This window comes from Nicotiana tabacum, chromosome 17 (assembly GCF_000715075.1).
Source record: "Nicotiana tabacum cultivar K326 chromosome 17, ASM71507v2, whole genome shotgun sequence".
NCBI lineage: Eukaryota > Viridiplantae > Streptophyta > Magnoliopsida > Solanales > Solanaceae > Nicotiana > Nicotiana tabacum.
Genome location: NC_134096.1, coordinates 103,089,427 through 103,112,232, shown reverse-complemented (window position 1 = coordinate 103,112,232; position 22,806 = coordinate 103,089,427). Strand labels below are relative to the sequence as shown.

The following is a 22,806-nucleotide window of genomic DNA, read 5'->3' as shown; positions in this document are numbered from 1 at the left end:
GTATGGACAGCAGTGCACTTGTAACTGCCAATGCTTCCAACATGAGACCTAGGAGGAACAATATATTGCTATGTGATTATTGCAATATGAAGGGACATAAAAGGGACACTTATTATAAACTTAATGGATATCCACCAGGTTTTAAGTTCAATAACAATAAGAGAAGAGGAACACAAGACAATAGTGGACCTATGGCTCATAATGTGAATGCAGGGGATGAGTTTCAAAATGCAAAAAAATGCACATGCTATGCAGAATGTTCCAACTATGCAGGCTTTCACTCCAGAACAATATCAGCAGATTCTCAAGCTCTTAAATAAAGAACCTCAGCCAGCAGAAGTTGCTAACATGGCAGGTAAATCACTACCTGAACATAGATGTTGGATTATTGATTCTGGTGCTTCAAATCATATGGTATCATCCTTGAATCTCTTGTCAAGTATCACACAAATACCTGAACCTAAATCTTTCTCAGTGTATCTGCCTAATGGTAATAGCACCAAAATTACTCACACTGGTTCTTGCAATCTATTTAACTCAGAAACCATTCATGGTGTACTCTATGTACCTGAATTCAGATATAATATGTTGTCTATCTCCAAATACACTAAAGAGTTAAATAGTTCTGTCCACTTTTATCCTAATTTTTTTTATCTTTCAGGACCTCTTCAGTGGCATGGTGAAGGGGATTGGTAGACTCAGAGGAGGGCTCTACATCTTCAATCATTCACCTGCTACTACCTCTTCTTCCTCCAATTGTATTACAGTCTCACATCAACCAAGTTCAAGCTTCTTGTGGCATCAAAGAAATGTGTCAAGTCAGACAATGGACATGAATTTTTAACACTCTTTGTTTCAATCTTTTCAAGTCCAAAGGAATAATTCATCAAAGCAGTTGTGTGCATACTCCACAACAGAATGGAGTTGTAGGGAAAAAACACAAACATCTTCTTGAAATAGGAAAAGCCTTAAGATTTCAAGCCAACATACCTTTAAAATTCTGGGGTGATTGCATTCTAACAGCAACCTACATCATTAATAGACTTCTCAGTTATGTTCTATAAGGAAAATCTCATTATGAGATGTTCCATGGAAAACCCCTTTCTTTTGACCACATGAGAACAATGGGGTGCCTTTGCTATGCCACAAAGACTTTCCATGATAAATTCAATCCTAAATCTATTCATGGAGTCTTCATGGGGTATGCACCAACACAATAGGGATATAAAGTATATGATATTGCTGCTAACAAATTCATGATTAGTAGGGATGTTGTATTTCAAAGAAGTGATCTTTCCTTTCAAACATCTTAAACACAGATTCTTAGTTATTCGTGATCTAAATCCTAGTCACCCTGTCTCGGATATATTTTCTCCTTCTAACATAGCACCAGAATCTTCTACCAATATTGAACCAGAAACCACTCCACTTGACCCTTCAAATGATTCAACAGACTCACCTGCTTCTTTCTCTAATTCCCATGTTAGATCTCCTTCTTTTCCTACTCATTCCTCCTCTTCTGCTCCTTCTTTGCCTGTTGATTCATCATCTGACACTCATGTTGTATCCCCAGACTCACGTGATGTCCCAGTTACCATTCCCACACAAGTCAGGAAGTCAGATAGGGTCTCTAAACCTCCTATATGGCTGACTGACTATGCGCATCCTCCCCTGCCTTCTACTTCTGCCTCCACTTCATCTTTTTATCCTATACATCAGTTCATTCCCTATTCTCATATTTCTCCTACTTTTCAATCCTACCTAGCCTCATTTTCTTCTGACACTAAACCAACCTCATTTTTCTCAAACTGTAAACGATGACAGGTGGATCAAGGCTATGAAACTTGAGATTGAGGCATTGGAACAAAATAACACTTGGGAAGTAGTGAATTTGCCTCCTGGCAAAGTCCTTATAGGATGTACATAGGTGTACAAAATTAAGTACAATGTCGATGGCACAGTGGAAAGGTTTAAGGCCAGACTGGTAGCAAAGGGCTATACTCAACAGGAAGGGATTGACTTTCATGACACCTTCTCACTTGTGCCCAAAGTGACCACAGTGAGAACTGTTATAACAGTTGTTGCACTTAGACAGTGGCCAATCTATCAAATGGATGTACATAATGCATTTTAAAAGGTGATTTACATGAAGAAGTCTACATGACTATGCCTTAGGGATTTGGTAGCCAGGGGGAGCATAGGGTATGTAGACTACTCAAATCCCTCTATGGCTTGAAGCAAGCCTCTAGGCAGTGGAATTTGAAGCTAACACAAGCACTTCTCAAATCTGATTTTCATCAAAGCAGACATGATTACTCTTTGTTTACTAAAACAACTAATGGAAAATTTGTTCTCATACTTGTCTATGTAGATGACTTATTTATTACAGTAATGATCAAGAGGAGATTAATACATAAAAAGCATTTTTGCATCAGAACTTCAAACTGGAAGATCTTGGAGAGTTGAGATACTTTATGGGAATCGAAATTGCTAGATCAACAAAAGGCATTTTTATGTCTCAAAGGTAGTATGCTTTGGAGATGATCTCAGAGGCAGGATTCTTAGGATCAAAACCCAAAAAGACTCCAATGGAACAAAACTTGAAACTTACAAGCACAGAATTTGATAAGATTGTGAATGAGAATACTGATGACAATATCTTGGAGGACAGAAGTCTTTTTCAAAGACTGGTTGGCAAGCTTCTGTATTTGACAATCACAAGACCTGACATTGCATATGTTGTACAAAGTCTAAGCCAATTTATGCATGCTCCAAAGAAGTCTCATTATGAGGCTGCATTACATGTTGTGAGATACATTAAGGATCAGCCTGAACTTGGACTTCTCATGTCAAACAATAGTGCAGAGAGAGTTCATGGATTATGTGATTCAAATTGGGGATCATGTCCCATGTTCAGGAATCAATTAAAGGGTTCTGTATCAAATTGGGGAGTTCTCTCATTTCATGGAAGGCAAAGAAGCAGACTACTATCTCAAGGAGCTTAGCTGAAGCAGAGTATAAAAGTATGGCACATACAGTGGCAGAGTTGACATAGTTGAATGGTTTGCTGAAGGAACTAACAGTAGACATTAAAGAGCATATGGAGTTGTATTGTGATAACAAAGCTGCCTTACAAATTGCTGCAAATCCCATCTACCATGAAAGAACAAAACACATAGAAATTGATTACCATTTCATAAGGGAGAAGATTCAAGAGGGGCTAATCAAGACTGCGCACATAGGAAGTAATGAGCAACCAACTGACATCTTGACAAAGGCTTTGGGACACCAACAACATGCATTTCTGGTATCCAAGTTGGGAATGAAAAATATTTTTCTCAACTTGAGGGGGAGTGTAGAAATTATTAGCTTAATGTAGTTGTACCTAAGGCTATTTAATTGGTATTGTTCTAGAAGGTGTACATAAGTTGTTAGTTGATAGTCAAGAGTAAGAGGTCGTTTGGTTAGTTATTGTTGAGGTTTTGTTTTTAAGATGAAATATTCTTAAAATGAGGGTGAATGGAAAATGGAGGGAAAATGAAATTTTGAGTAAAATTTTAAGTTTTCCCCTCTTGACAATGAGACATTGTCCCATATTGGAAGAGGAAGACATTTTTGGTGGGTATATATATAATTGCTCTTCTTGTAGCTCTTAAAGAGTTAAGAAGAAAGCAAGCCTCACGCCGTCGTCATCGTCGCTCGCTCGGCTCGGCTACGGCTACGGCTACAGCTTCGGCTTCGGCTTTGGATTTGGATTTGGATTTGGATTTGGATTTTGTCAAATGATCGATTGATTGATTAATTTTTTGGACCAAATTTATTTGTTAATAGTAAATATTAACGTAAGATTATCCGCATTTGTAACGAATATTTTCCAATCCGTGTATTGACCATTTGGCAGCCGCCTAATGCTCTTCCCACCATGAAGTGCTTGCTCCACAAACATAAAGTGCTTGCTCCACAAACATGTAATGCTTGCTCCACCATGGAGGGTGGACGTTTGGTCTTCTTCAATATTTTGCTGCTATATATATGTGCAGCAGATGTTGAAGAAAGACACTCAACACACAACACACAATTCGCTCAATAAATTGGCTATACATTTGCACTCCTTCCTCTCAGCATTTCCATACGATTTTCTGAGTTTATACTCCTTCGTTCTGCATTGTTTTTTAACTTCAAACAAAGCAACTGTAAGTGTGATTTGCTACCGAACTTTGTGTTCGCTGAAACACTGGGGTTTGAAGTACCGCTATACCAGTATGTTATTCGTTCTATCCTGGGAGGAAATAATCCATTACCTTGGGTACTAAAAGGGGATTAAATTCCTTAAGGAAATACTGTGAATTCAGTGGGCTCGAATTTATTATTGTTTCATTACGTTAACTTATATTTTGCAGAATTATTATTTACAAATACAGCAATATTGGCGGGAATAACAATCTTAAGGAATTTAATATTAATTTTTGTATTTGTGTTATTCTTATTATTCTGCAAACTAAAACATTTGTGGTTTGTGTACTCCCGTTTTGGAGAGTTAAGCCTTCGTGGCGTTTTGTTGGATATTAAAATCTACGTGATTTTTACTCCAGTTTGAAAATATGTATTAAACGTTTGTTTGTGTCATTCTTTTACAGAAAAAATGATGACTGAAAGCGAAAACCAAACTGTTCCGATGGTAACTGCCAACACATCGACAAGTCGAACACCGGCGTTGGTACCGGCAGAAAAACCCGAAAAATTTTTCGGGATTGATTTCAAGCGCTGGCAGCAGAAGATGTTCTTCTACTTAACTACGTTATGTCTACAGAAGTTCATCAAGGAAGATGTTCCTGATCTGCCAGATAAAACTCCAGATAATGAACATTTTCTCGTGATTGAAGCGTGGAAGCATTCTGATTTTTTATGCAAGAATTATATTCTTAGCGGGCTGGATGATAATCTGTATAATGTATACAGTAGCGTGGAGACGTCAAAAGAATTGTGAAATGCGCTTGAAAAGAAATATAAAACTGAAGATGTCGGGATGAAGAAATTCGTTGCCGCAAAATTTTTGGACTACAAAATGGTAGATAGCAAATCTGTTATTACCCAAGTCCAGGAATTGCAAGTGATTATTCATGATCTACTTGCTGAAGGTCTTGTCATCAACGAAGCATTCCAAGTAGCAGCAATGATTGAGAAGTTGCCTCCGTTGTGGAAGGACTTCAAAAATTATTTGAAACACAAACGAAAGGAAATGTCCCTTGAAGATCTCATTGTTCGGTTGAGAATCGAAGAGGACAATAAAGCTGCTGAAAGGAGAGGCCGTGGAAATTCAACAATAATGGGAGCAAATATTGTTGAAGCTAACAAAAAGAGGAAGAAGGCTTCTGGTCCGAAATACAACCCAAGCAAGAAGCGGTTCAGTGGAAACTGCTACAACTGTGGAAAAACTGGACACAAGTCTACGGAGTGTCGTGCTCCGAAGAAAGACAAGAAAAGAGGTCAAGCAAACATGGTAGTAAACCATGATGATGTTGATAACTTGTGTGCCATGCTTTCTGAATGTAACTTGGTGGGAAATCCTAAACTGTGGTGGTTTGATTCAGGAGCCACTCGCCATGTTTGTGCAGTTAGAGAGGCTTTTGCTACATATGCTCTTGCTGAACCCAGAGAGACAGTTTATATGGGAAATGCTTCAACAGCAAAAGTTGAAGGATATGGAAAGATATTTCTGAAAATGACTTCTGGAAAGGTCATGACTTTGAACAATGTCCTTCATGTTCCCGAAATGAGAAAGAATTTAGTCTCTACTGGACTTCTTGTTAAGCACGGTTTTAAGTGCGTTTTTGTGTCAAACAAGATTGTAATTAGTAAGAATGAAATATTAGTAGGAAAAGGTTACCTCACCGAGGGCCTTTTCAACCTAAATGTAATGGTTGTGGAAAATAATAATAATATTTCAGCTTCTTCTTACTTACTTGAGTCAAATGATTTATGGCATGTACGTTTGGGTCATGTCAATTATAAAACCTTGCGGAAAATGATTAACTTGGAAGTACTGCCCAAGTTTGAATGCGAAAAATTAAAATGTCAAACATGTGTGGAATCTAAGTATGTTAAACATCCTTATAAGTCAGTTGAAAGGAATTCAAATCCTTTAGACTTAATTCACACAGATATTTGTGACATGAAGTCAATACCATCTCGCGGTGGAAAGAAGTATTTCATAACTTTTATTGACGATGGTACTCGATATTGCTATGTTTACTTACTGAATAGTAAAGATGAAGCAATAGACGCATTCAGGCAATACAAAAATGAAGTTGAAACGCAACTTAACAAGAAAGTAAAAATGATAAGAAGTGATAGGGGTGGTGAATATGAATCTCCTTTTGAAGAAATATGTTTAGAATATGGAATTATTCATCAAACAACAGCCCCTTACACGCCCCAATCTAATGGGATTGCGGAAAGAAAGAATCGCACATTAAAGGAGATGATGAATACGTTGTTGATAAGTTCTGGTTTGCCACAGAACTTGTGGGGGGAAGCCATTCTTACGGCTAATCGAATATTAAATCGAGTGCCCCATAGCAAAACACAATCCATTCCATATGAAAAATGGAAAGGAAGGAAGCCCAACTTGAATTATTTTAAAGTGTGGGGGTGTTTGGCAAAAGTGCAAGTTCCTAAACCCAAAAGGGTAAAGATAGGACCGAAAACCGTTAATTGTGTTTTCATAGGATATGCGACAAATAGTAAAGCATATCGATTTCTGGTTCATAAATCAGAAAATCCCGACATTCATAATAATACGGTTATAGAATCAGATAATGCTGAGTTCTTTGAAAATATATATCCGTATAAAAAGGAATGTAAGTCGTTTGATGAAGGATCTAAACGACCTCGGGAAGAAACAAAAGAAAGTACATGTAATCAGGAGAATCCAAGACGTAGTAAACGTCAAAGAACGCCTACTTCATTTGGACCAGATTTTGTGACTTTCTTATTGGAGAATGAGCCTCAAACATTTAAAGAAGCTATGACTTCTTCGGAATTATTGTTTTGGAAAGAGGCATTCAATAGTGAAATAGAATCCATATTGAACAACCATACATGGGAATTGGTTGATCTTCCTCCTGGAAATAAACCTTTGGGTTCTAAATGGATTTTTAAGAGAAAAATCAAAGATGATGGCACTATTGATAAATTCAAGGCAAGGCTCGTAGTCAAAGGGTATAGACAACGAGAAGGTCTAGACTACTTTGATACATACTCTCCAGTTACAAGAATTACGTCTATACGAATGTTGGTAGCATTAGCTGCAGTATATGGTCTTGAAATTCATCAAATGGATGTTAAGACTGCCTTCTTGAATGGAGAGTTGGAGGAAGAAATTTACAGAGAACAACCTGAAGGGTTTGTAGTTCCAGGTAAAGAAAAGAAGGTATGTAGACTTGTTAAGTCTCTTTACGGACTAAAACAAGCACCCAAACAATGGCATGCGAAATTTGACCAAACAATGTTGTCAAATGGTTTTAAAATAAATGAATGTGATAAATGTGTGTACATTAAAAATGTTCCAAATCACATAGTCATTGTTTGCCTATATGTGGATGATATGCTGATAATGAGTAATGACATTGCCAACATAAATGCTACTAAGCGTATGCTCAATAGCAAGTTTGATATGAAAGACTTGAGAGTTGCTGATTTAATTCTGGGAATTAAGATCCATAAGACTCCTCAAGGTCTGGCATTGTCACAATCTCATTATATTAAGACAGTACTTGAAAAATTCAAGCACTTGGGCTTTAAAGTTGCAAAGACTCCAATTGACGTGAATCTTGCATTAGCAAAGAACAAAGGCCAAAGCATATCACAATTGGATTATGCTCGTGTGTTGGGATGCTTAATGTATATCATGAATTGTACACGACCAGATATAGCTTGTGCTATAAGTAAACTGAGTCGATATACGAGCAATCCAGGCCAATCTCATTGGATGGCAATGAAACGAGTTTTGGGATATTTAGAACATACCCAGAACTTTGAATTGCACTACAGTAATTTTCCTGCGGTGATTGAGGGATACTGTGATGCAAATTGGATCACCGGTTCAACTGATTCTAAGTCCACGAGTGGATATGTATTCACTATTGGTGGAGGAGCGGTATCTTGGAAGTCGTCCAAACAAACATGTATTGCCCGCTCTACAATTGAGGCTGAATTCATAGCCTTAGATAAAACCGGTGAAGAAGCTGAATGGCTCCGGAATTTCTTGGAAGACATTCCATTTTGGCCCAAACCGTTGGCACCAATATGCATACATTGTGATAGTCAAGCGGCAATTGGAAGGGCTGGGAGCGTTATGTATAACGGTAAATCTCGTCATATACGACGAAGACATAAAACCGTTAGGCAATTACTCTCTAGAGGAATTATCACGATTGACTATGTAAAGTCAAGTGATAATGTGTCGGATCCACTTACAAAAGGCCTAACTAGAGAGGTAGTTGAGAAATCATCAAGGGGAATGGGGCTATGGCCGAGAACAAGTCATTGTGGCGGTAACTCTACCTAGAAGACTGGAGATCCCAAGATCTAGGTTCAAGGAGATCAAACAAAGTCATTAATGACGGTTCAACATTGTCAAATAAAATTTTAGTCCGTTCTCGTGATGAGACAATGTTCAGTACCAAGGATAAAGCATTAAGGCTTTTTAATGATTTCTAAATTTGATACGGGGTATATCAAATAGTGTATCTACAGGATGACACGTTTAGGAATCACCTATGTAAGTGTGAAGTGTTAGCCGCTTCAAGGAGAACTTTGTAAGGCCAGTTCTCTACGCACTTATGAAACTAGGCGGTGTTCATGGCTGAAACGAACACAACAATGAGAACCAAAGACGGTTAAGGGTTGATTGTGTGACTTATGGTTGTCTAGGTATACACCAAAGATCGACGGTTCAAAGATATCAAATCTACCGATTGACCGAGTATATCCGACATAAGTTTACTACGGAAAGTTCAAAGGAAAACCTACTTATCCAGATGCGATTAATCCTTACTTGTAAATCACACAGTTTTTCCATGCATACTTCCGTGATATAGCCATTCCCCATTCATGTGGGGGATTGTTGAGGTTTTGTTTTTAAGATGAAATATTCTTAAAATGAGGGTGAATGGGAAATGGAGAAAAAATAAAATTTTGAGTAAAATTTTAAGTTTTCCCTCTTGACAATGAGACATTGTCCCATATTGGAAGAGGAAGACATTTTTGGTGGGTATATATATAATTGCTCTTCTTGTAGCTCTTAAAGAGTTAAGAAGAAAGCAAGCCTCGCGCCGTCGTCGTCGCTCGCTCGCTCGGCTCGGCTACGGCTACGGCTACGGCTTCGGCTTCGGATTTGGATTTGGATTTGGATTTGGATTTGGTCAAATGATCGATTGATTGATTAATTTTTTGGACCAAATTTATTTGTTAATAGTAAATATTAATGTAAGATTATCCGCATTTGTAACGGATATTTTCCAATCCGTGTATTGACCATTTGGCAGCCGCCTAATGCTCTTCCCACCATGAAGTGCTTGCTCCACAAACATGAAGTGCTTGCTCCACAAACATGTAATGCTTGCTCCACCATGGAGGGTGGACGTTTGGTCTTCTTCAACATTTTGCTGCTATATATATGTGCAGCAGATGTTGAAGAAAGACACTCAACACACAACATACAATTCGCTCAACAAATTGGCTATACATTGCACTCCTTCCTCTCAGCATTTCCATACGATTTTCTGAGTTTATACTCCTTCGTTCTGCATTGTTTTTTAACTTCAAACAAAGCAACTCTAAGTGTGATTTGCTACCGAACTTTGTATTCGCTGAAACACTGGGGTTTGAAGTACCGTTACACCAGTGTGTTATTCGTTCTATCCTGGGAGGAAATAATCCATTACCTTGGGTACTAAGAGGGGATTAAATTCCTTAAGAAAACACTGTGAATTCAGTGGGCTCGAATTTATTATTGTTTCATTACGTTAACTTATATTTTGCAGAATTATTATTTACAAATACAGCAATATTGGCGGGAATAATAGTTATATAGGTGGGTACAGTACATTTTATTTTAATCAGTTAAGAAATGAGCTGAGCTTTCTCTCTCTATCTCTTCTCTTATTCTTCTCTATTCATCTCTGATCTCGGCCTTCACGAAGAGCTCAATCATGGCGGACCTAGGCCTTAATTTTGACAAAATTAGTATTAAACAGTCTTCATGATAAAACATGTATTCAGAATCAAACTTAATTGCCCAGAATACCAATGTTTTTAGAGCTCATTTTTTATAGTGGATACAAATTTTACATGCATATTTTTTTCGTAGTTGTCCGAGTATATGCGAGAGTAGTACGTGCACTTTTTGAAAAATACACAGTTTTAATCTTTCAACAATTTCGCCCAACAGGTAATATATCTATTGAAAGGAATATTGGAACAAAGGTAAAGTTATCTCCACGTGAACAATATTTACGGTTCCGAGTTACGGAAGAAGTCGTTAATGCTTGCATTAGAGCATGTTATCCACATAACACCCTTGGGGTACGACCCTTTTCCGGACCCTTAGTAAATATGAGATATTTTGTCCATTGAGTTGTCTTTTTGCCCCTTAGATTATATATTTATTGCTTATTATTTACGTCACCCCCGCATTTATGCAAAAAAAGTAGCCAGCAAACTCTAAGTTAGCGAGTAATTTAATTTCCTATGATCTAACGAGAAGTGAATGGTTTTTTCTTTCTTTAGCTTAAAACAAGAAGAAGAAAAAAAGAATTTCAGCCCAGAAAGGATGAGTGGGACAACACATGCAAGATGGGATTGGGATGTAATAATATGTAGCTTACAAACTAGTGAAGAACTAGTATTAAAATGCTCATAGTTCTGTTAGTTGGGCTGGAATTGGAATGAAGTGAATATATAGTGCTTGGATGAGAATCAAAATTATTGAGTGAGTTTCCGTCTTAAAATTATCTTTTTCCTTTACTTTGTTGGTTTTACAAATTCAAGTGTTACTGATAAATTATGCTCCTGAATCCTAATCCATTTTAAGGACATTTTATCATTATTTAAAGGTCGAGTTACCCCACGCCAAAGAAAATAAAAGGAGAATAGAAAATGAGAAAATGTATCATTGCTGATATGTAAGGAATAAACTAGAATAACAAATTAATTACGATGGGTTCAACCGTGCAAGTGTTAGACCAACTTGACCAACAATGGTCCACTTATGATAATGATGGTTGGGCAAACGGGGACAGGAATTATGAGAATGGGACCGCTGGAGAATTTCAGAAATATGTTTACTTTTGTTGAAGTTGAAACCATACACTATTGACTTCTTTGTAATGAATAATTTATGTTCAAACTTCAAAGCAATTATGTTACATAATATAAATCCAATATTTTTTCAAATAAATGGAGTAGTACAAAAGATGAAAAAAAAATTGAACATGAAAAGTTGTGCTAGTTTATTCAAAGGACTATCTAAAATAACTAGTTTCTGCTGATAAGTTTCAAAATGTTTTACTGTAAAAACAGAACTATAATTGACAAGCTCGTGCTAATTTTGAAGTTCTTTTACATTTACCCAATTTGTAAGGAAAGAGGAAAGATCCAACTCGATTAGCAATAGTTATGAGGTCATTATATTTGATCTCGTGACATCGTTTAAATGTGACCTCTTAAGTGGATGTTGCCGCATAAAATTAAGAAGTGGTTTTAATCACAGGATGATAGTTTGTTGCTCTTCGCTGGGTTAATTACGTGGGTAATGATATGAAGTGCCAAAAATTTAAAACTCATGTACGACATCGGACATACTACACAGGTAACTAACACAGACCGGTTAAAGTTAGGGAGGAGCATAATTTGGGCAAATCGAAATCTAAATCGAAATTCGAACTTTTTAAATTTTTTATTTGGATTTCCGGATTACGGATTAAATTTCAAATTTAAATTTTTTTAAAATTAGATTTTGGTTGTAGAATTTTGGATTTTAGATATCCGAATCTGAAATTTTTATACTTCATATTTGTCTCTTCATATTTTGGATGAAGAGACAAATACTACAACAACAACAACAACAACAATCCAGTATAATCCCACTAGTGAGATCTGGGGAGAATAGTTTGTACGCAAACCTTACTCATACCCTGGAGTAGAGAGACTGTTTTCGATAGACCATCGGCTCCCTCCCTCCAAAAACTCCCCGCCTCTTGATTGGAATTGGATGCAACTCATACTTTACTTCATACTTTCAAATGAATTAGTCACAATAAAGTATTATATTTTTCCGGTAAATGGAAAAGTTGTCTATCAAAATAGGTTGGATGGTCATGGTCCCTTTGGGCAGTATGATAATCTGATCCAACTAAGCATTACTTAATCTTATATTAGCTGACATTTAGTAGTGGGATTAGTTTCACACTCTTAATACATACATAGAAAAGGCATTGAGTAATGAGAAAAAGAAATAGCAAGATAACAAAGAAAACTTTCGGCTTGCAATTGCGTTGTACTTGGGCCAATATATGGATATGAGCCGCCAATTTATTCTATTCAACGCAAAACACACCACAGTACGTTCCAACTCATTTCTGGCATTCGAGTCCAATTTGATCTGCCTAACTTGATGATTTCAGTTTTCAAAATTAAAAGTTTATCAATAAAAATATCCAATCATCTTGTTACAGTACAATGCGAAAGAAAGTAAAAGATATACGCCTTTTCTTTTCCATCTATATTTAAAGAATCAAAAGATCAATTTGAGAAAAGTAGTATATTGATATTCCTCCACCTTTCATCTCCTTCTTTACCATCTAAACAAATGAGAGAGAAAGCTCGTTTATCATTTTATTTTAGCTTGCCTTCAAATATTATAAGCTGTCCAAACTGCCAAGAGACAGTTCCTTTGCACAAGAAATTAATATATTTACATGGGTTGCCCTCATTTAATCGTATCAACAGATCATATTGTTTTTCGTGGATTATATTAGCATATATATTGAGGTGCCGAAAAAGACCTAATTGAGAAGACAAGATGTCAAAGTTCTTTAAAAAAATCCAAGAAGCTAGCATCGATGGCTGACTTATAACTGACAGCTCCTAATCATTTGCCAGATTGGCTCACTTTTGGAGACTTCAATACAGGACATGTACAGTTGATGCTGACTTGTCCACTTAAGATTTTGAGTCATTGGTGGCGACTTGTAGATGCGTGTGGACAATGTTTTGCTGACTCCTTGACCTAACAGGCTCACGTTTTCCATTAAGTACTACGAGCAGTGTAGCCGGCGGGTTCGGCTGAACCTAATAGTTTTCGTTTGAACCTTATATTTATTTTTAAAAAATCTAATTTAATGTATAAATTATTAATTTAGAACTCAGTAGCTTAAAAATATTAGAATTCTGAACCCATAAGTTTAAAATCCTGGTTCCGCTTCTCACTACAGTACTCCTTTTTGTATTCTTTTAAAAGTGATCTATTCCTCTATTATCTGTGTATATCTCTTGTAGGAGATTTGACACTCTACGTCGAATATCCATGACTCTGGATTACTGAAAAAAGTTTTCTAAAGAAGTTTTTTTACAAAAGTTTTTCTGCGGAAACAAGAATTAATGTGCTTGATAGTTGTTTTTCAGAAGTCTTTGGAGACGGGAAATGTGAGCAAATTCATACACAGTAAATTTGAAACATACTCTGATCCAGTAGCGAATGAAGTGTTATGCCATCTGACTTTCGATGCAAAGATAAAAATATAATAAAACCACAACAAATAGTAGTTAAACCATAAAACTTAATTCCCGGACCCGCCTCTACTCTTATCTAATTACTAGTTTAATTTAAAAGTGAACACAGTTATTGTAATGGTTGCATAAAAACAGCGCATCTAGCATTTGCGAAAATATAGACCCTTGTTCCCCTTATTAGCTTCCTAATCTCAGAAACAGATCATTTTGCAAGAATAAATATTGAGCTTTAAACATACAACGCACGTACAAAAGCTACTCATAGATCGCTCCTCCTAAGACTGCGCAAGGGTAAATATTTCCAAAATTTAAGCTCTATCGGTTAATATTTAAGATTTTTACACATAAATTTTAAATTTGTACTCTGCATCGAAAGTATTGAGTTCAAATGAACCCAGTATTCCTTAGCTACATCTGCCCCTGGTCAATATGATTTATTGATGAAAATTCTAAAAGAAAAGTACCACTTTGAACTTCAAATATGATATTAAACATAAAAATACAGTCTGAAATGAACTTGAGTGGAAAGTGCTAAAAGGTAGTCAAGATTCAAGAAACAACCACTGCCATTTTATTTAGGACGTACTTTATTAAGGTAGGACAGCAGACCATAGAATATAATTTGCTCAGTTTTGCATTATATAAATTAAGGACGAATATCCAGACTACACTCAAATGGTTTTAAGTGCAAAGCTGTAGGAAATTTCCAATTCCTTTCTTGTTGACCAAGGACAAGCAGTCATGTATGATGTTTAAATAGTTATTACCAGCGCTTAAATAATATTAAAGCGCTAACATGTTTTTGGAAAAATAAAAAATAAAAAAAATAAAATCAGAATCTTTATTCTGAAATCAGAAGTGGATTTAACGTCTCACTTTTCTCAATACCAGAAGTTCCTTATCGTGTGTGCGCTTCAAAGCAGAGAACCACAAGTAGTTTTATTGGTTATTTTACAGGTAAACATTAAGGTACATCAAAAAAACACTTCTTAATCTGTTATTAGGATACATCTGAACTCACAAAAGCTAACATACATGAACATCTGAAACAAGCAGCTCAAAATTTTACATGCACTCCAAGCAATGCTATGAACTGAGAAATAAACTCTGGATGACCTGGCCATGCTGCCCCTGTCACTAAATGTCCGTCGGTGAAGCAACGATCTATTGGTTCTGGTTCTAACCATGTTCCCCCTCCCAGAATAACATTAAGTTTTACAGCAGGGTATGCAGTACACTTCTTCCCCTGTAGTTGTTTAATGAGCACAGATTAGAGTATGCACGCACACGTGAACAACGCATGATTCCATGTTATTTCATTTCTGAAGTATACGGCAGTTAACATTCCCATTGACATGTTCTAATTACTGCTAATGATTATTGAGATCAATATTCTGCATAACATATTATTCTTGAAGCTATTTGCGGATAACATGTAAAGTTTCCGAAAATCGGTTGATTGCTTTTCTTCTTTTTCCCATTGTTGACTTTGCTGTCTTTGGTAAAAAAGGGGAATAGCTGAAATATCATGCATGCATCAAGCTGCGTAACTTCAATTCTAAATGATGTTAAGAGAGTTACCTTGAGAACGCCAGCAGCAGATAGAATCTGTTGCCCGTGGCAGATTGATGCAACTGGTTTTTTGGACTCCATAAATTCCTTTACCAACTTAATAACAGCATCATCCAGGGCAAGATATTCCGGAGCTCGGCCTCCAGGAATTACAAGTCCATCATAGCTTGAAGCGTCCGCACTTTCAAAATTGGCATTTAGGGTAAAATCATGACCTGGCTTCTCACTGTAAGTCTGGTCACCTTCAAAATCATGCACAGCAGTGGGGCATTTATCACCAGCTTTCTTTTTGGGGCAAACAGCATCAACATGGCATTCAAGAGCTTGGAGGGACTGAAAAGGTACCATCACTTCATAGTCTTCCATGAAATCCTACAACCCCAAGAACATAGACACAAGGGAGTACAGATTAGTTGCTAAATAAAACGTCATCAAATACAAGTTTAACCACCTTAGACCAGAATAAAAGCAAACTCAGATATGAAATTGGCACATATCTGTGATATTGGCCAGCTGAATCAAATGGAAAAACAAAGCCCCTATCATGTGGTAGTTTCAAGCATTTCGTGGAACATCTTTCAGGACGTCCAATTCCCAGACCACAGAACAATGGGTTCAATTAGATAAAGTAACAGGGAGCATGAAAACATGGTAAGCAAGGTCCGAAAGAGTGACTCCAGGGAGATAAGAAGATAAATATCTAGCAGTACATCTAATCCGATTGTGTATCTAGCTTGGAAGAGGAGTACAGGTAAAGAGAAGGGGGTTCATGAACTGAATAATCATTTTGTTGGTTAACAATTGTATATCCTGTTCATGATGAATCTCCCAACTTATGGAAGGAATTTGCATTAAAAAAACATCAAGGAGCCAAGGGCCCAGCTATCAGTAGTTTGCCCTGATTGCATGATTCACAGGGGTGGGAGAGTCAACGCTTTCCTTTCTTTTTCTTTTCTACTTGGAGAACAAATTTACCAAAACGACACAGTTCATGAGCCAAAAATACAACCCTCCAACAGAATTACAAGAACTTCTGCCTATAACCATACAGAACATGGAGGATAAAGTAGCCAGATATCACATTCAAGAGACAACACTGTACTCTTTAAAACAGTTAAGACGCCTCTGCTGCCATGTCCCTTAAAAGAATGACGTGGTAATCCTATACGATAAGCACTACAAATGGTTAAACATTTGTTTACAAAGGTAAAAGGTGCCCTGCAATCTCTTAAGAAGAACACAATACATTAGGGTATGGCAGAAGGAATAGCTTAACCTAAATATGTGCGTAGAAAGTTGCTACAAGCTCTCTGGGTGAATATTTTAGATGCAATACTGTGTGTTTTTACAACAAAGAGATCCATGAATTCCTATTATGGATGGTTTGTAGCACTCCGAGAGAACAAAGAGTTAGGAATGAGAGCCATTTGCCTCTACCTTTGCCAGCCTTCATCTTAATCATAGGTTAACGTGGACCCACAGGGGACATAAAATAGAACAGTTTTCCTATGAAATTTGATGAGTAGCTTCAGCATATGGGAAGAATTTAGGTAACATTTTTTTGCCCCTACTGGTATTTGCACCTAGTCTCACATGGTACATTCAAACTTAAGTGATGACACCCATAGGTGCACCTACTTATCTTCATTCTCACAATTCCTAAATTTTGATTACACCATAAACGTAGAACGTATTACTTTTGAATTACTCTGACAACTACATGCACCTCTTACAGGCATAAATCATGAAAAAAAATCTTATTCGATCTCTCAGAGTTTATGGCAGTCTAACTCTCATCTTCTTCAACAAATCCTCCATGGGACATAGGAGCACACACTACCACAGCTAAGTAACAGCTTGACAAATAATCAATCCATATAATCGAACTTAAGATGACAGGTTAAACTGGAGGCTCTTTCTTATCTATGCAGACATGACATTTCAAACATCAGGTGATTATCTGATTCCTCACCAGCATGCGGCAAGCATAAATATGACACAACCAAATCGAATTAAAATAAAGAGAGAATGTTATGGCACACATTGGAAGTTTCATAGAGAAAGTTTTCTGTCACCTATATACCAACAGAACCAGCTATATTTAGGAGGATTACATATGTATCTGTTCTTCTTTTTGAGAATGACGATTACATATGTCTGTTCTTCTAAAACAATTGGGACGAGACGTGGTGTTAAAGCTCTTAAGTTAGACCACAATCTTTACAACTAATTCATATACTACCATTTACCAGTAAAATGCAATTCGAAACTAAGCATGTCAAATTCTCTCGGCTAAAACAAAATAATGTTACATGATCATAACTTACCCCACACAGAAATAGGATTCTTTTACCAGAACCAACTATTCTGCCACCAAGTGCCTTGACAAAGAGTCGGATGAATTCAGGATGACCTTCATAAGTAGGTCCGGTGATAAGATTACCGTCGATGGTACATGAAGCCATCGTCTCTGGTTCTTCCCAATGGGCACCAGCAGCAAGAAGTACCGGTTTCACAGCAGGAAAAGCTGTGCACTTTCGACCTCTGACCACATCTGCAGCAGCCAGGATCAATTGTCCATGACAGATAGAGGCAATTGGCTTTTTAGAGTTGGCAAAACTTTTCACCAAGTCCAACACAGATTCATTCATGGCTAGATATTCTGGAGCACGTCCTCCTGGAATAACCAAGCCATCATACCTTGTAGCCTCTATTTCATCAAAGGTTGCATTAAGAGCAAAATTGTGTCCCCGGGACTCTGAATATGTCTGAAACAATTCTAAAATTAAACAAAACTATACGGCCACAAAAATGTTAATACAATCACAATTTCAAATTCTATAATAAAATAACTGATGAGTGCTAATGCATAAACACATGTGCGCAAGCGGGTATAGACTATAGACATAAAATTTGGTTAAGGAATTGCTGGAAATTGTATAAAAACTAGTATTCCAATTGACCCGGCTCATATCTAGCCAACTTGTGTAGCAACATAAAGTAGGTCCACAGAAAAATCACTCTCCTTCTCTTGCCCTCAGCTGTAAATTATCCCGAGTTAAGTGGTCTAGGCATACTTAGAGACACATCATCACTTGCTTAAGGCTAAAAAAATGCACTTAAATACCCCAGTATCATAAGTTATATGCCCATGGGCAATGAAAGCTCCTTTATTTCCTTAAATTCAAATGTCATAATTCATAAAGCCTGAACCTTGTGAGATTTGGAATGATGGGTATAAACTAATTAAACGGAAAACACTGAGTAAAGCTCAGAACAATGAGAGAACACATCAAGTTTAATCTTTAATCACAATCAGGTACTAGCCAATGGGGCAGACGCAGAAGGATAAGTTCTAATCATTAAATAACTAAAATTCCACCCAAAATCTAGCAAATAAATATACTAGGAATAAGAACTAAGCAGATTCAAATTAATAGGGAAGATAGAAGGACCTGGTGACCAGAAAGCTGATGGACAGCAGTACGGCAAATGTCACCGGCTTTCTTGCCTGGACAAACTGCATCAACGGCTACTCCATAGGCTAGCAGAGCTTGAAATGGTACCATCACCTGACCGAAAAGAAAATCAGTGACCCGTTAATCATTCTAATAGTATTGTCCAACGACAGACTAGAAATCAAGAACTGTGGAAAAAACATGAAGCAGAAAACACCTCGTAGTCTTCAACGTAATCTCCACATAGTAAGAGAACCCTTTTCTGATTCGCCATTCTTCACAGGTCTCTGTGTGTGTGGATCAGAAGAAGTTCATGAAATGTTTCTCTCAGATATATGGACAAGTGTAGAAGGTTCTGCTGAATACTGCAGTAGTAGTAATAGTTTAGAAAAATATAACGAATAATTAAAAAAGGGATTCCCACAACATAAGGTGGACGTGCCGGAGTGGTTATCGGGCATGACTAGAAATCATGTGGGCTTTGCCCGCGCAGGTTCGAATCCTGCCGTCCACGTTTTTTCCTTCATTATTTTTTGTTTTTGACGGCAACTGCATTTTGCTGCTTCTTAAAGTGGCCAAATCCAATACATCTTGATGCTAAACTAATGGAGTTAGCTATATTTTCAAAGGGATTCGTCACAATTAGTTTCTATGATAGTTAATGTGGTTTAGTCTCTTCTCCAACTTGTGCCTTCTTAGTGGTTAGTCTACCATTAGCATCTAATAGATTTTTTAATCTGCCTTTGATTTTTAGAGAAATTTAACCTCTCACAATCTTAATCTTTTGTATGAACTTTTAGATCAATTATACTTAGTAAACATAAGTGGAGTTCGAATTTTCTGTTAATTATGTTGTTTACCCGAAAAACGGATAGAGTTGAATTTATACGTAGTTCTAGGGATACGTGATATAACTTGATACAAATCGGAAAGTAAGTAGAAATATATTGAGTATTGATTGTATAAAGAATGAAATACGAACCAAACTGAATGAAAAATGGTTTATGAACAATCAAGACGAATCAATATACAAAACCCAAAAAAAGGATAATCTTTATGTGAATATCACTATGTTTTTCTCTGTGAATATCAATAATATCAGAGTGTATCAATGCCTTAATCTTGGGTGCTTTACAGAAATAATAGTCATCCCTTTTATAGTGGAGGGATCCTACTTTGGATATAATTAAAAATATATAGTGGGGAACCTATGATAGAATAGTTTTTCCCTAATTCCAGTCGAGATTCTCTCTCCTTAGTGCGACTGTAACGGCTCTTGTCTCTTGGCTCGATCTCGATCGGACTTGGTATTGGTTGGTTTCCAGATTTATAGCTCGATATTGACTCGGACTCGATGTTGACTCGGGACCTGGTATTGACTTGGGCTCGGTATTAGTCGGTCTCTGGCTCTCAAGCTCGATAACGCCGCTTCGCATCATAGTTCGATTTGGATTCGAGCTCGATAATGACTTCGAGTATGGTATTTGATCGGTCCCAGAAATTTGAGCTCGGTAACCTGGCTTCGGATCTCATACCTGATATTATGAAGATGACCTTCGATCCATTATATTCTAATTTTTGACTAATCATACGAAGGTTGAAATCGGTTTTGACTGTATACAGATAGTCCCCTCGTTTCTCGGGAAGAATGTTGCGAGAAACGACATGATTTTCAAGCTGTATGCCTCGATACAAACTGACATTTGCATCGAGCCCGACCATGACGTACGTGATATATGTCCCGTCGGTTCAGTTTACCAATGCATTAAATGCGTGTCAGACGATGGTCGGCCATTGTTGACACTGAACCGTCATTGCCAACCCTATAAATAACCCCTCTTCTTACCACTTCTTACTTTTACATCTCCAAATCTTCTAAGTTCCCTTTCGCATCTTCTGAGTTCCTCATCTGTGAATTTTGTGATTTTCACTGCAAAATTCCTCTTTAGAACACCAAATCTTGTCATCTTCCTCTATCTTCAAATTCCAATGGCGAAAATGTCAAAAACCGTTCCTCAGAAAGAAAAAGCTTCTTATTCGCGGCCCGTCGACGACAAAACACCGGTAGAGCCACGACCTGAGGAATGTGTTCCCGGGGGGTGTGTTCTTACCTCCGATTTTAAGATCGAAAAAGCTTCGCCGGTTCCTAGTCGATGCGAACCAATATCGAGGTATATGTGCTCGATAACCAAGGGTCATCTTGAACAATTAAGGAAAGATTGCAACTGGGAGGACAAAGAAGTGATAATCCCGGCTCCCGAAGAAGATATTACTACTCATATGAAAGGGTTTTTAAGTGCGTACACTTACCCTTTCACGTTGGGCCCCCTCAACCCTGTTGTCATCGATTTTTGCCGCCAATACCAAGTAACTCTAGGTCAAATCCACCCTTCTTTTTTACGGATCGTTATTCTGATCCGCTTCTTCGTGAACAAAGTCGAGGGGATGCCTTTCACCATCGACCACCTCATTAGATTGTACAACCCCCGCTTCTATCGAGGTGGGTTAATAAAACTCCAATGCCGGGCTACCAAAGTGATGATCTCGAGCATAGACGAGGACAAAGACCGGAGCTGGATAGGTAGGTTCGTTCGAGTGAAGACTTCAGACCTAATCCCGACCGAGAAGATGTCATTTCCCGAGGAATGGAACATGAAGCGTAAGTATAATTCTATTGTTAGCTTTTATTGTTTTGCTCCTTCGTTTCTTTCTCACCAATATCCTTTTTGCGATGCAGCGGTTGCTTGGATGCCCGGTGCAGTTCCTAACCTTAAGAGCTGGGTACGGGACCTGGCTTCGACCTCTACATATGCCGAACGCTCGTGGCGCGATTTATCAAAAGGCCGATGGAAGGCCAAAAATCATGGTAAGCCTCTTTCCCATATCTTTGATGATTCGAACATAATATTTTTCTTATACTTAACCAATGTTTTTGTGTGTAGGCCTGGGCAAAGATGCGGTTATGAGGCCCCCGTCTGGCGAGGAAAAGACTTTGGCCCCGATTCCAAAACCGGCGAAGGACAACAAAAGAAAATGGGTCTCTACCTCCGAGGATCCAACACTTAAGAAAAAGGCAGCTCGTAAGACGAGAAAGAACACCATCCCTTTGACCAAAAAATCAGTTCGGTGTCTAAGGGATGAAGACGAAGACGAAGAAGAAAATGACGGGTCCATACTGGTGGCCCGAGTGAAGAAAATTATCAATGCCCCAAAGGCAGCGGGGTCGATGGCGTTTGATGAGGCTCCATCTCGAACTGAGGGGATGTCGGAGAAGGACTTGGGGCAAAGTCCCGGAGTCATTGGAGATCGAGGATACCTCCCACCGAAGTCAACAAACGATGAGTATAGTAATCGACTCGTTTGGGGCAATAGTAATCGGAGACTCGCCTACTCTCCCTGAATCGGGTAAGTCTTGATTCCCTTTGTTGATGTCATATTTTTCCATTTTCTGCCTAACTTTTTCTCTTTTTCGTATAGGCTTTAGCTCTTTATCAAGAGGAGTTTTCCATGTCTAGAACGGAACTGAGCCGACGTGAGGCCGACTTTCGAGGGCTTTCGGAAGAGAGAAATGCCCTGAAACTTCTTAATGGGCAGAAAGAGGAAGAGATCAAAGATCTCCGATCCGAGTTGGCCAAGGCATACCAAGATCAGACCGACCCGACCGAGCAGGTAATGATAATTTTAAAAACTCATGGGCTCGATTCAGGAATGGTGGCTAATATTTCGATCTCACAGCTGCAGCAGAAGCTTGAGGTGATCGGGTTGCTTCGTAAGGAGGTCGATACGATAAGGGTGGAGACCTTGGGGTGGAAAGAAGGCATAAACCACCTAGCTGTAGAAAAAGAGACTGCTCGAGCCCAATTATCATCGACCGAAAGTCAACTTCAAGGCATGAAGGATAAGAGCTCGGTTCAAGCAAGAAAAATAGAGGAGCTCGAGGCTCGGTTGGCTTTCGAACTTGCCAAGGCCAAATCTAAAGCTA

General features: G+C 37.9%; 1 protein-coding gene and 1 non-coding gene across 2 annotated transcripts; one reads left to right on the top strand and one right to left on the bottom strand.

Moving 5' to 3' along the window:
- Nucleotides 1-14,634: 14,634 nt before the first annotated feature.
- LOC107790977 (protein DJ-1 homolog D-like) lies at nucleotides 14,635-19,184 on the bottom strand. The gene is made up of 5 exons (XM_016612956.2): nucleotides 19,042-19,184; nucleotides 18,822-18,938; nucleotides 17,694-18,134; nucleotides 15,376-15,738; nucleotides 14,635-15,040 (listed from the first exon to the last, which is right to left on the bottom strand). Exons 1-5 carry the CDS (start codon nucleotides 19,096-19,098, stop codon nucleotides 14,852-14,854), a joined length of 1,167 nt encoding a protein of 388 aa, XP_016468442.1. The 5' UTR covers nucleotides 19,099-19,184; the 3' UTR covers nucleotides 14,635-14,851.
- Nucleotides 19,185-19,256: 72 nt separating this feature from the next.
- Nucleotides 19,257-19,338, top strand: TRNAS-AGA (transfer RNA serine (anticodon AGA)). Its single transcript has one exon. It is a non-coding gene; the product is annotated as a tRNA-Ser (tRNA).
- Nucleotides 19,339-22,806: the final 3,468 nt, after the last annotated feature.

Excerpts from the sequence above, each read along its gene's own strand:
- LOC107790977 (XM_016612956.2), bottom strand. The coding sequence starts at position 19,098 with ATGGCGAATCAGAAAAGGGTTCTCTTACTATGTGGAGATTACGTTGAA. Across the intron at positions 18,939-19,041 it reads ATTACGTTGAAGACTACGAG|GTGATGGTACCATTTCAAGC; the intron begins GTGTTTTCTGCT and ends CTTTTCGGTCAG. Across the intron at positions 15,739-17,693 it reads GAATCCTATTTCTGTGTGGG|GATTTCATGGAAGACTATGA; the intron begins GTAAGTTATGAT and ends TTGGGGTTGTAG.